The sequence below is a fragment of the Crassostrea angulata genome, chromosome 10, assembly GCF_025612915.1.
Source record: "Crassostrea angulata isolate pt1a10 chromosome 10, ASM2561291v2, whole genome shotgun sequence".
NCBI lineage: Eukaryota > Metazoa > Mollusca > Bivalvia > Ostreida > Ostreidae > Magallana > Magallana angulata.
Window position 1 is genome coordinate 14,904,943 of NC_069120.1, and position 14,921 is coordinate 14,919,863.

The 14,921-nt window shown below is 33.8% G+C and overlaps 1 protein-coding gene across 14 annotated transcripts in view; it reads left to right on the top strand.

The window, feature by feature from the left end:
- Positions 1 to 14,921, top strand: part of LOC128167891 (uncharacterized) — a 93,351-nt gene that overhangs the window by 60,561 nt on the left and 17,869 nt on the right. For all 14 annotated transcript variants that reach the window (XM_052833863.1, XM_052833871.1, XM_052833862.1 and 11 more), the window contains 6 exons: positions 137 to 412; positions 2,448 to 2,583; positions 8,378 to 8,556; positions 10,016 to 10,152; positions 12,609 to 12,765; positions 14,441 to 14,532. In XM_052833863.1, coding sequence (XP_052689823.1) covers positions 137 to 412; positions 2,448 to 2,583; positions 8,378 to 8,556; positions 10,016 to 10,152; positions 12,609 to 12,765; positions 14,441 to 14,532 — 977 coding nt within the window. The remainder of the gene's footprint in view (positions 1 to 136; positions 413 to 2,447; positions 2,584 to 8,377; positions 8,557 to 10,015; positions 10,153 to 12,608; positions 12,766 to 14,440; positions 14,533 to 14,921) is intronic.

A 14,921-nucleotide genomic window follows, 5' to 3' on the forward strand; every position in this document is an offset into this window, starting at 1 on the left:
CATACAATCTTCATGATATTGATTGCTGTGTGTGAATGACTCTTCAGCCACTTTTTGCTCATTATATGCATATTTGTAGTACACATTTTTGTGACCCTTCTTGCACATGATCTGATCAAACATCATTCATTGACAGTTGTTGTTCCCAAAGACCCTTACATCTACATTGGAAATGAGCTGGTGTTGTCCTGTAATCTAACCAGACCTCTGGATGAAGACTCCAAGTCCATGTACTTCACCAGGAACGCAAATGAGCGGATTCCTTCTAAGTATGTCTCCATTGTCGGCACACGCAGCATCAAACTCCGAATGCCAATCCTGTCTCCCGATGACAGTGGCAACTATGTCTGTAAAATCAACAAGACAAATGGGAAGATTGGCGTGCTTGGGTTCCAAGTGGTCACAGTGGATTGTAAGTACATGTATCAACAATCAGAGAAAACAAGATTTTAACCTGATGTATAAACTCTGTATATTAAGTATAAAGATATACTGTGGTTTCATTAATATTCAAGGGTATCAATTGGATAAAGTGAAAATCACAGTTTCAGGAAATTCGTGGCCAATGACCCTATCAATACAAAATATTAGTAGAAATTGCAGTTCAATGAATATTTAATTTCAAGGATAAACTTAACAACAAAATCAACGAAAATTGGTATTCAACGAATATTGATGAAACCACAGTACCTCTGTATGATTTTGGTGAAACTATTTTTGAAAAGTTATTTTTCATTTGTTTAAGTTTCAAGACTTTGTTGAAGTCAGATATGCTACACATAATCTAAATTCAAGTTTGTGATGAATTTATTACACCTATGTTGTTAGTCTTGGTTGTGCATGTATAATGACAACATTAAACATTTCAATTCACTTGCTTACCTATAGGTTTCAGATAAAAATTGATTCAAATTAAATTTTTCATGCAGCTTTACAAAAAAACCCAGGATTAATTAACTTTATCCGAACACAAATGTAAAAACGTAGCTTGGAACAGGCAAAAAACCAACTTTTAGATGCATAGTATCATTATTCAATCAATGTTCTTGATTTCCGAAAGTTTACTTTTAAGTTCCAGCCATAAGTTTCAATATTGTTGAACTTTCTCATTGAATATACTGGGTAGTCAAATTTGTATGAACAAAAATCCACAAAACATGTAAATTTCTTTTAACATTTTTATTTCTATTTAAAGATAAAAAGAATATTTTTCTCCTTAAATTTAAAGTTTTATACAGCAACAAAAGTTTAGCTATTTATGCATCACTTGCTCTGTATAGCACTAGTGAGGAGGAGCAAAGTTTTCAGTGAACTGCTCCACTGACTTAAAGGGGCATGGTCACGGTTTTTGGTCAAATTTTATTTTTTCGATTTTAACATTAACTATGATTCAGTAAATAAAAGCATTACTAGTAGTCAACCAAAATTTGAGAGTCAGTCGACAGTTGTCAAATTATAAGCGTCCCTTAATTAATACCCCTTACCTTGAGGATTAGATTTTTTGAAGATTAAACTTGTGTAGTTTCGAAGTTTTTTCTTCACTGTTTCTGGAGGTACATGTATTATAACTGAATACCAGTCAGTGTAATCAATTATTCATTAATTATAGTAGAAAATATACACAGTCACACTGCTGGAGTTAATATTTTGTTACAGTACCCACAACATTTTTTAAAATCCTATCCTAAACTATCATATATCAGTTCTATCGTATCGTACGTGTGTGTATACTGTTTCATCGTGCGTGAATCCTATTCTATCATGCATGAATCCTATGCTATCGTTTATCTTGTAAAAATAACATTGCTGCATGCTGGTACTATATGTTTTAAAGTGAAACGCAGAAACTGAAATGAGAGGATTTAAAAACCTTGCAATGTAATGAATCCAACTGTATGAAGATACTTGAATGTTACATTTAAATTATGTTATAGTCATATGTAAAGTAACAAAAAAATGTTAAAAAATGAAATTATTACATTATGCTGATTTGAACCTTAAGCTTGTAAAGTAGGACCTTATTGATCAAAGCTTATATTTATAAAAATTCATTATGTTACTTCTTAAAGAAAATTTCTGTTTGGCCATTGGGAATGGGATGTGTAAACTAAGTTAAATTCTTAGTTCACTGTTCAATAATTCTGTGTTTAGATTTGTGTACGAAAACTTTCTTAGTGAGGACAATACAAAGCAACATTTCATGATATGATATTATCAAAATTTTAAAAATTGGGGACCACAAAACATATATTGAATACAATTGTAATTTTTTTACATGCTTTTGTAACAAATTTAATCCAAGGAATTTGGCAATGAATGAAATGATGGTTTTCTGTTGTTAGGTGTTTACCTTCAGAGGAATGCTGTATAATCAACATTAGATGAAAATTTGTGTCAAAGTGAGAGAATTTAAAACTGTTATTTTAATTTGTTGCATTAACTTGCAGATAAACCACAGAAGGTAAAGAAGGAAGACATCAGCTGTAGGGTTTTTAACTGGGAGAAGATGAATTGTACTTGGAAGCTTGGTGTCAACTATATCCATATAAGAGATATCAAGGTGGAACTCGTCTGGGCAGTAGCGTAAGTCTCACTCCAGCAAATACCAGCTGATTACCCTATATGTAAAAGGCATTCACATTACCTAAAACTATAACAACACTGGTACCACCAATTTCCTTGTTATGACAGTCATTATGTAATAAATTCAAAATTAATTCAAATAATAAATAATTTCTGCCAAATCTTTGAGAAGAACTTTAAAATATGTTGATGAAGGGCATCAATTTACATAAAATTAATGAGGTATTGCACACTTAATACTCTCCTATGTAGTATTCCATAGACTATGCCTATATTTTACATATTGAATCACTTTGTATGAGTATGCAATATTTAACATAGCTCACTCCATGTAATATTTTACATGAGTCACTTTTTGTGGTATTCCACATGACCCACTCTACTTATGTTGTATTCCACATGACCCACTCTACCTATGTTGTATTCCACATGACCCACTCTACCTATGTTGTATTCTACATGACCCACTCTACCTATGTTGTATTCCACATGACCCACTTTACCTATGTTGTATTCTACATGACCCACTCTACCTATGTTGTATTCCACATGACCCACTCTACTTATGTTGTATTCCACATGACCCACTCTACCTATGTTGTATTCCACATGACCCACTTTACCTATGTTGTATTCTACATGACCCACTCTACCTATGTTGTATTCCACATGACCCACTTTACCTATGTGGTACACCTTATTACCCACTCTACCTATGTGGTATTCCACATGACTCACTCTACCTATGTGGTACACCATATTATCCACTCTATGTGGTACACCATATTATCCACTCTACATATGAAGTATTCAACATGACCGACTTTTAATTACCTATGGGGTTCACAATACTACCCACTCTACCTATGTTGTATTCCACATGACCCACTTTACCTATGTGGTACACCTTATTACCCACTCTACCTATGTGGTATTCCACATGACTCACTCTACCTATGTGGTACACCATATTATCCACTCTATGTGGTACACCATATTATCCACTCTACATATGAAGTATTCAACATGACCGACTTTTAATTACCTATGGGGTTCACAATATTACCCACTCTACCTATGTTGTATTCCACATGACCCACTTTACCTATGTTGTATTCTACATGACCCACTCTACCTATGTTGTATTCCACATGACCCACTCTACTTATGTTGTATTCCACATGACCCACTCTACCTATGTTGTATTCCACATGACCCACTCTACTTATGTTGTATTCCACATGACCCACTCTACCTATGTTGTATTCCACATGACCCACTTTACCTATGTTGTATTCTACATGACCCACTCTACCTATGTTGTATTCCACATGACCCACTTTACCTATGTGGTACACCTTATTACCCACTCTACCTATGTGGTATTCCACATGACTCACTCTACCTATGTGGTACACCATATTATCCACTCTATGTGGTACACCATATTATCCACTCTACATATGAAGTATTCAACATGACCCACTTTTAATTACCTATGGGGTTCACAATACTACCCACTCTACCTATGTGGTATTGCACATGACCCACTACTATAACTATGTGGTACACCATATAACTCACTGCATTTGTGGTATTTTGAATAATCTGTGTTAAATTATTCACCTGTCTCCACATGTGAATTAAAATTGTTGGTGTTTACCGTAGTTTGATTAGTGATACCTCCATGAAGGAGAAATGTCACTTTATTTAAATGCAAGTATCAAAGTCTATATCGTTTTATCGCCGGAGGAGATTAAAATGTCACTCAGTATTGATGCTCTATTTATAAACTTTTATAGAATGCAAAATCAATCAACATGCACTATGAATAAATAATGGTACCACTGCGTACCAATATAAAGTTATTTTTGGAATTTTTATTTTCTTTTAAAACTGATGGAACAAATTGAAAAACTTCTATTTACATTTTAGCAGACACCTTTCTGCCTGACAGGTGATTGGCAATGAATAAAAATTCTTTTGTTAGTATTAATTCAATCACCTGCATTTTTTAGTTAAATTGACATGATATTGGAAAGCTAGAAGCCAATGACGGTACATTTCATGTTTTATTTCGACATTGAAATAGGTGTTATTGATTTAATTATATAACTTTGACATTATTTTTGTTTTGTGTATCACTAAGCAATGTGTGAGGTTAACATAAAACATTTATAAAAATAGAGGCAATCATGATTAAACCATATCAGATATAGTTCTTATGATGAGCTACGAGTTTAATGAATTCATTAAATTAAAAGGTTTGTTGATACTTTTGCCTTAATTATGACTCGGGTTATAATGAAAGTCAAAACTGAATACCGCAAAGAGTTCCCTCCTACATGGCTATCCTTAAAAATTTGTTTGTTTGGAATTGCACCTTGGGGTTTAACCGTTTTCAGATGAAAGAGGTAGGGAAGGGGAATTTCATTTTTCAAATGAAAAACTTTGCGTCATTAAAAATTAATAAAAATCTCAATAAACAGAGGATTCAGGAAATGTTTATTTCTCTTTTTAGCTCACCTGAGCCAAAGGCTCAAGTGAGCTTTTCTGATCACAATTTGTCCGTTGTCTGTCGTTGTCGTTGTCGTAGTCGTAGTCGTTGTCGTTAACTTTTCACATTTTCTTCTTCTTCTCAAGAACCACTGGGCAGATTTCAACCAAATTTGGCACAAAGCACCACTAGGTGAAGGGGATTCAAGTTTGTTCAAATGAAGGGCCACGCCCTCTTTAAAGGGGAGGTAATTGAGAATTATTGAAAATTTGTTGGTATTTTACAAAAAACTTCTTCTCAAAAACTATTTGGCCTGAAAAGCTAAAACTTGTGTGGAGGCATCCTCAGGTAGTGTAGATTCAAGTTTGTTCAAATCATGGTCCCTGGGGGAAGGGTGGGGCCACAATTGGGGGATGAATTTTTACATAGGAATATATAGAGAAAATCTTTAAAAATCTTCTCAAAAACTATTGGGCCAGGAAAGCTGAAATTAAAATGGAAGCATCCATAGGTAGTGTATATTCAAGTTTGTTCAAATCATGGTCCCCGGGGGTAGGGTGGGGCCACAATAGGGGGATGAATTTTTACATAGGAATATATAGAGAAAAATATTTAAAAATCTTCTTCTCAAAAACTATTAGGCCGGGAAAGCTCAAATTTAAGTGGAAGCATCCTCAGATAGTGTAGAATCAAGTTCGTTAAAATTATGGTCCCCGGGGATAGGGTGGGGCCACAATAGGGGGATGAAATTTTACATAGGAATATATAGAGAAAATCTTAAAAAATCTTCTTCTTGAAAACAATTAGGCCAGAAAAGATCAAATTAAAATGGAAGCATCCTCAGGTAGTGTAGATTCAAGTTTGTTCAAATCATAGTCCCTGGGGGTAGGGTGGGGCCACAATAGGGGGATCAATTTTTACATAGGAATATATATTAAAAATCTCCTTATCAAAAACTATTAGGCCAGAAAGCTCAAATTTGAATTGAAGCATCCTCAGGTAGTGTAGATTCAAGTTTGTTCAAATCATGATCCCTGGGGGTAGGGTGGGGCCACAATTGGGGGATCAAGTTTTACATAGGAATATATAGAGAAAATCTTTAAAAATCTTCTTTTTAAAGACCATTTAGCCAGAAAAGCTTTAACTTGTGTAGAGGCATCTCGGGTAGTGTAAATTCAAAATCACAGTCCCTAGTGGAAGGGCGGGGCCGTGATGGCGGTTTGAATTTTTACATATATAGAGAAAATCTTTAAAAATATTCTGGGAAAGTTTTTCGGTCCAGAACTCAGTACTTAGTGTGAAAGCACAGGTTATGCAGATATTAGTTTGATGAAACCATGATACCCTAGAGAAAAGTGGGGCAACAAAATGGGGGGGGGGGGTATATAGGAAAAGAGAAAAATCATCTTACAGGTACAACAACAAAAGGGGCTTGGTATTTACCAAAAGAAAGAGGTGGATAAAAATTGGCAGATTTTCAATTTTTTTAGCAAGATCTACTGTACTTAGTTGTCAAGATATTTTGATACTGTAATGCTTATTTGATCAGAATTAAGGCAATTGTTGCTCAGGTGAGCGATGTGGCCCCTGGGCCTCTTGTTTTTTTATTGAACCCAATTTTTAACAAATATTTTGATGAACAAACTAACATGTAAAAATTGTACCATGGAAAAAAAAAAAGAATAAAAAAGTTCTTTATTTTTTGCAGATCAAATTTCATTGGGGGGGGGGGGGGGGGGGGGGGTTATTTCAATGAGGATGGAGGCAATTCCAAACAATAATCTTTTTTTTGGCCTTATTATAATTCTTGCATAAAATTATCTTTGCTTCACCCTCCCACTGATGTTCATCTTTTGGTTTTGTTTGGAAATTTTATTTCCAATCCAAAAATGACAAATACCGTATTTTCCCGACGACTCGTCGATGCGGACGACTCGTCGAATTGCCCATTTTTAGCCAAAATTTTAACAAAATCCTACGATACGTCGATCTCAGACCATACGTCGATATTATCACTTCAAAATGGCCTATAAAACTGCAGTACGTTATCAGTGTATGATGCCACGATGTCACCGATATTGCTACCAATTATTATTAATGATTAACATTTAAACAATTACTCTTTATACTTATGCATCATATTTTCAAATACCGGCAACTTCTACAAAGTCGCTTGCATTTTAAACAATTCCCGATATCGCGTGTTATGCAAAACTAAACTTACTTTGTCAGAAATATTTTATTCCCAAGCATTAAAATAAGTATCCACTCTGACTAACGCCAGTGCATTCGCCATTACGTAACCAGCCACCTGTTGACTCGGCGCGTGGTCAATGCTTGTTTAACAATTTCCGGTGTCATAGGCATACATCTGTCTCGTGTCGGACTTCAAAGGGGAATCTCAAGTGCAGAAAGCTTAGCAATTACTATGATTTGATGAAACTTGTTTACTTTGTATCCAGTAATGCAGTTACACGCTATTGTTTTACATAGACACTGTTAGAAATAGATCGATCATTTGTACGACTTGATAATGACGATATACGACATACATACGTTTCCTAAAAAAATTATCTAACAATAATCAAAGAATTGGACAATAATTAATCAATGAACTATAATCACTCTTATAACGGTACTCTTTATATACACAGGGAGTGAAATTGCCGTAAAGATCTCAGCCTTAGGGCAAGATTATCAACACAACCGGTGTCAGCCTATTGTATAAACAGTAGTATTGATAATTGCCGATTACGTATTTTAAGATTGAATTTGACCATTAAATATTTCTGATTTATATTTTCCACTAACAACTCGTTACAAATAAAATAATTAAATTTAAAAAAACATCCCCCGGACCTACTGCAATATTTTCTTCCATTCAAACTTGGTTTCAATTTTACTGCGCAATGTTATCTTCCTACTAGTGATACATAAAACCACGTGACGATGTGTTTATAAAAACGGAACGGTAAAACTTTTAATTGATTAAAGACAATGTATCATTTTTTAAATAACTGTTGTTATTATAATGTATTTAAGTGTTGACAGATGAGTGAAAATGATAATTATTAAAGATGAACAGTGAATTCAACAATGTAATTTTCAATCACACAGCCAACTCAAGATGATTAAAACCAAGATTTTTAATGCTATTTTTAAAAAAATTCTGACATCGAGCCTACGACAAGTCGAACAAGACGATAAGTCGGATGCTCTGCTTCAGAGGAAAAAAATACCGACTAATCGTCGGAAAAATACGGTATATAATCCTACCTTTATATATATTTTGGTCAGATCGGACAACAAGCAGTATGATTGCCCCCATCAAACCAACACTTCCTGCGTGTGGTACTCTGACAATAGCAAGGACCGCCTGCGATGGAACATGCCGTACAGTATGGGGATTCTGGTTAGCAATGAGATTACTAAGGACCAGGTGATCACAACTTTTGTTCAGGACACGGAGTCTATAGGTATGTCACTGCATGCAATTGTGTGACAGTGGACAAATTTGACCCTAACAGAGTTGAGAAAACATCAAGTTTTATATCCCAGAAAGCTACTTATGTTGTTAGAGAAAACTGAGAGAATATAAGGAGAATACCAGTATCCCATTGGTCCGGTCTAATGATGTGATTAGTAAATATAATTCAGTCATTCACTTCAGTACTTCATTTGAACTGCAGATCTCTCAATATCAAAGGTTTGGAAACGAATACAAATACTGTAAATTCCTATTTAATCGCGAAGAATTAATATCCACGTAAAATTGCGAGAATTCGTCTTGCGAATTTTAAAATCTCGCTTTTAATTTTTTGGCATATATAAACTAGTACATGAAACTATGATAAAATTTCGGTATTTGTGATTTTATGTTCTCGTGATTTAATGGAAATCTGTTGAATCATGGAATTAAGTACTCGCGTAAAATAAGGAATTTACAGTAATGTACAATTGACGAATTCATCAAACTTCATTTGTAATGGTGTCCACCATTTCATTAAATTTAGGGAGTAAGTTGTGAGTAAAATGTGCTTTTTATGGCTTATGCATGGCCATCTAGTTATTTTTTCTTACCAAATGTTACATACCATGGTTTCTTTATACTGTAGAATAATGAATGATAATTAATCTGTTATTTAAGAGAACCAACATATGAACTAGACTCTAAAAACCATGTTGTTGTATGATCGGAAATGACTGTTTTATTAAACATTTAAACAATAAAATGCTTTCTTTGGTGATTCATGCAGGATTGAAGGCAGGGACATTGCAGAAAAAATACAGAACCTGTGTTAGCAGGTTTTGTTAATTTTTTCTGCAATGATCGCTACCTTCATAACGCACATAAATCATCAAAGAAAGCATTGTTTATATTTCCATCTTTCTTTTAACAAATTAATAAATTGATTGTTAAAAGTAAGTAAAATTCACGAAATTACTGGTAATGTACATCAGTACGATAGCTAAGAAACAGTCAAATCATCTCCTTTGGGAATTGGAGTCTGACATCATGATTATTTCGTGAAGTCCACGATATTTTTTAGGTCACTGTAGGTTTCGACCAATTGATAACGGGGCATGTAGATTTCCGTGCTGTTAGTTTCTACAGCTGTTCTATAGAGCAACGAATTAAGTATAACTTTCCGTAAGAAATAGTGGGAATCATACTCGGTAGATGTGAATATAATGTATACAGGAAATACTTGCCCCCATTTCATTTTCACATGCTGTCACTGGGCAAAATTCAGTCTACAAGAATTCCAATGTCTCAACTTTCTCTCTTTAAGCACAACCTAGGGGCAAATTAAAGACGGGGCAAAAAGGTCTGCAGGTGAAGCTGGACAAAAATAACATGGGGCAAAAATAACCCTGTATACAGTATCTCGATCTCATTATATACAGCAAATATTTGAATATTTTCATCCACAGTTCAGCCAGACACTGTGTCAAATGTTGTGATAACACCCAACAGTACTTGTATGACCATTCAGTGGAATCACTCAGACCAGAAAAACCTGAAACTCTTCCAAGTGCAATATAAATCGGAGTGGATGCAGACAGCTGAGGTAAGATATATGCTCCATCCCTGGGCGCTAACAGTTGGGCGATTTTGCGCTTGATTCAAGTCGTATTTCCCCTCAATATAAATTTTCCTATTTTTAAACACCAGGAAAGTTTGACAAGTGAGTGTGTCTAACTTTAATGCCCACAAAGCCTACAATATTTCAGGTAGAGCATTAAATTCCTGGAAACAAATAGTTAACCTTGAAATGAGGGTTATAGATAAAAGAGCTATGGCAGTCAATTCACCTTAACATTTTTTTTCAACAGTTTTTCATTTCTGGTGTTTAAGCTTAATGCATGGGTTTTCATGCAATACATATAATAAACTATGTGCTTCTTACTAGCAGTTTAATTTTCACTACTTTTGGGGGTTTGGGACACTATCATGTAGTGACATATTGTTTATCAAAATAAACAATGAAATGAAGTGTAATTATAAGTATTTTCTTTACCAATATTGTCACCTAACAGGGTAGCGCAGTAGATTAGTGGGTTTACTACAAATTTGTAAGTAATGAGTTCGAATCCCGCTTGATGTTTTACGATTTTTACTTCTCCAAATATTTTTAAAAGCTATTTTTGGGTTAAATATTGTAAAATTTGAAAATTCTAAACCGGTGATAGTCGGTCAATTATAATGTACTTTAATTCACATTAACATCAACAGATGTCCCATACCATCTTAATCTTTCTTTTCACTGTGTTCACATTCTTATACAATACATTGTATATGTACAACTAGCATCTGACAAATGCGTATCTATCAAGAAAAAAATGATATGTAACCCAGATACACAGGTGAGACAGAGGTCTTCAAAATGCCACCTGATTTCAGGGGTTTGGGTTAAAGGTGGCAACATTTTATTTTTAATTAATGTGTTCCCGGCTGCATTTTCTTAGACACGTACCATTCGTCTAGTCTCTGAAAATAATTCTGAGAAAAGCAAGGGTTTGCTAATTAATTTAAAATGTTTGATTTTGTATTCAAGGAGTTGCTGAAAAATAAAAAGATTAGAAAATTTCCCCAATTCTGAAGTAACTTGACTTCATTAGCAGAAAGAATCTCATTGACATTTTCTTAAACTTTCTTTATTTATACGTCATTTTATTAGGAGTAATAAAAAAAGCATTTCAGATGTTTAGTTTATTCATATCTTCAAAATCTTCGTCAATAATGACACTATTTGGAAAAGATATATTTATATTTACATTTTTCAGTATCTTTGCCTGTGATAATACTATGTATCGATTTTGTACTATACAGTCTAATAAATTAAAATGACGTATAATCGGGGCGCAAATGGAGTTTACTTATTTATATTAAAATAGTTAATCATACATGATCAAATCTATCATAAAGCCCTTCGGGCTTTATTGTATTTAATCATGCCCTGACCAAAATTATCACCTCATAATACTCAAAGACTACTGTATTAAAGTTGCAAGTTCGATTGCTGCTCTTAGCACTTTTTAATTTTCTGTGAAATCTATGGATGTGCACTATTTCATAGTATGTGCATGCTTACACTCTATTAACCCTTGTAAAAATAAAAGATGGATATTAAAATATTGCGATAAATTGCCAGGAAACATAATAATTTTAATATATGTAACAATTAGTGTCAACGAAAATATAATTCGTAGAAAGTTTCCAGGGGGTGAAATTACTCTGGATATAATTTGTAAGCTACAGAATTGCATTTTTTATTATGTAGACCAAAAAGCCCTCTGACAAAAATTTTAATTTCATATCCCCCAAGCCGGGATAGGGGTTTTGACTCTAGGGCGGGCCAAAATGATCAGATAGTGGTAATGCATATGTATAATGATTAAAAATCTTTTTCTCTACTTCCACACATCTGCAAGAAAAACTTAATTTATTTAAACTATAAAATGCTTTCTTTGGTGATTATTTTGGAATATGAAGGCAGCGCATTGCAGAAAAAATACATAACCAGCTTTAGCGGGTTTTGTAATTTTTTTCTGCAATGATCGCTACCTTCATAACCTACATGAATCATCAAAAAAATCATTTTTGTTGTTTATATTGATATCTTTCGTTTAGTTAAGTAATAAATTGATTATGAAAAGAAAGTGAAATTCACTAAATTACTTTTAATGTACATAAGTACGTTAGCTAAAAAAAAAAGCCAAATCGTCTCCTGTGAGACTGAGCCTGACATCATCATGATTATTTCGAGCAGTCCGTGATTTTTCTTAGGTCGCTGTAGGTTTCAACCAATCGATAATGAGGGCATGTCAATTTCAGTCCCGTCAATTTCTTGTCACTTTCAGCCACAATGTTTTAAATAAAACATGTATTTTAATAGCCATCTTATTTAGTTTATCTATAAACCTATAATAATAATAATAATACCTTTTGTTAAATTCAGTTATGGATAATTTGTGCTTATTGTATATTGACAGAATTTGATGGATATAAAATCCTCTGATTTAGGTTATTGAAACAGAGGAGATGTCTGCAGTGGCATGTGACTTGAAGCCTCACACATGGTACACAGTGGAAATCAGAGCCCGCCCTTTGACCTCAAGGGGAATAGAGACAGGCTTTTGGAGTGAGGCTGTTGCTCATATGGAATTGACAAAGGAGGATGGTAAAATTTGGCTTAACTGGAATTTTGTCTGTCTTTTGACAGCTAGCCCGTATTGTAGAACGAGCTCCAGTCTGTTAGCTTTCTTTATGTTCAAATCATACCTTTAAATAGCTTTAAGGGCAATCAAACTTAATATTAAAGTCATCTGATGCATCTTGGGGGAAATTTGTGTCTGCAGTCAAATGTGTTTAATGAAGGGATGGCAATTTCAAACAGATTAATTGGTTAGTCGGTTGGAACGGTTGTAACTGGTTACAAAATCAGTAATCAGTTGGTTGTACAATGTATCAAAAATGAAGTTGTAATATTTTGACACAAATCTCATTATATATTTTTGAGACATTGATATCTGAGTAAGTTAAGTGTAAATTACAGACAGTTAAGATCCCGGGGCTGAAATTATGAATGGAAATTGGTAAATGATCAGTGGGTGCTTGTTTTAATTGTGTTAAAACAACATTTCATTGCCAAGTCTGTTCAGCTTTTATTTATAGTCATCAATAAATGATATTGAAATCAGTGTTGAGTACCGTTACAACTTTTATTGTTATTGTACCTACTTTCAATGTGTTTACTTTATATTTTTTCATTTCATGAGACATTGAATAATTTATGAAATCGCAAATGCTTTGGGTACTTTGGAAACATACATGTAATTATGCATGATCATAAAGGATGATTATTTCAAACAGAAAATCTAGAGCAAACTTTTGTTGACCTTTGATTATATTTTACTTGATAAGTTGAAATGACTTTGAAATTGAAGACAGGGGGAATTATTTCACAACTGTTTTGTTTGCTCGTTGTTTTAGATTTTTTCATGAAAAATATTATGATAATTTTTATAGGATATAATGACGTATAATATATATATAATACAGAATATTCCTAATGGGTTTTTTTCTGTGGCCTAAATAACAGTGAATAAGAAAATAGAATATCGTGCACAAATTGTGCATTTTGATACGAGTTATCAGTTAATTGGTTGGAACAAATTGCTATTAACTGATTAGCAACTCTGCTTACGATTGCCATCGTTTATAGTTTTATGGATTGAGACTGATCATTCCATGCTGTGTCAAACCTATTATTAACGGAAGGTTATTTATTGCATGACCTAATTTTGTAATTTCATGATGCCTTTATGGGGGGAAAGGTGTGTCACACTTTAAAATTAGGTCATGGGGCCTCATCTAAATATTTCTGGCTAATTGGCAAAGTATATATTCAGACTTGTTCATACCATTTGACCTTGGTCTTTCAAAGTGATCCGCTGAATCGAATAGTGATCCATGCAGATTCAGTGGTTTGATCTGTTCATTGCACGTTACATGTTCAGACAACATTTGATATTTTTTCCTGAATCACTGTTTTTACAATGTATTAGAATTGGGATCAGTTATTATAGAATCTTATTTAACCTTGATATCTTTCGTAACACAGTACATAACAATTATGGACATAACCCGTCTTAAATAGTTTGGTGATATATGTGAGATAACAGCACATTTGACTCTCTAGTATTTACCAGGAACTGACAAATAATTGTGGTTATGCTACTTAATTTGCATCATCATGTATAATGGTATACTAGCTGGTATGTGTGATGTCTAAAAATAACATTTATAAAGATATGTTTATAGTAATGAATTGATTAAGTGTTCTCTATTTACAGTCCCTTCTGGCGCCCCTGAGGTCTCCTTTGGAAGTTTTGCTGAATACCCATGTGGTTTAAGATTTTGTAGGAAGGTCATAGTCTTCTGGAAGGTACATAACCTAATTTAAAAGACTTCAATAGAGTCTCTCTCTTTAAAATTGGATTGAATATTATTCATTTACAAATCACATACTGTATACAGGGTTATTTTTGCCGTGTTATTTTATCCTTCTACACTTGCAAACAGTTTCGCTCCGCATTGAATTCGCTTAGACACAGTTGTGTTTAAAGAAAAATGATTGAAGGCATCCGAATTAGCCCAGTTTTAAATTTGCCCGATGACAACAAGGGCGACATGGGCGAAAATAAAATGGGGGTGAATATTTCCCTGTATACAGTACTTAATTACCTTCATTATCGTTGCATACCCATTAGGAGTGTTTGAAAATTTAGTTGATCAATGTAAACAACTTTTATTCTTATTTTAGAACAGCTTCAC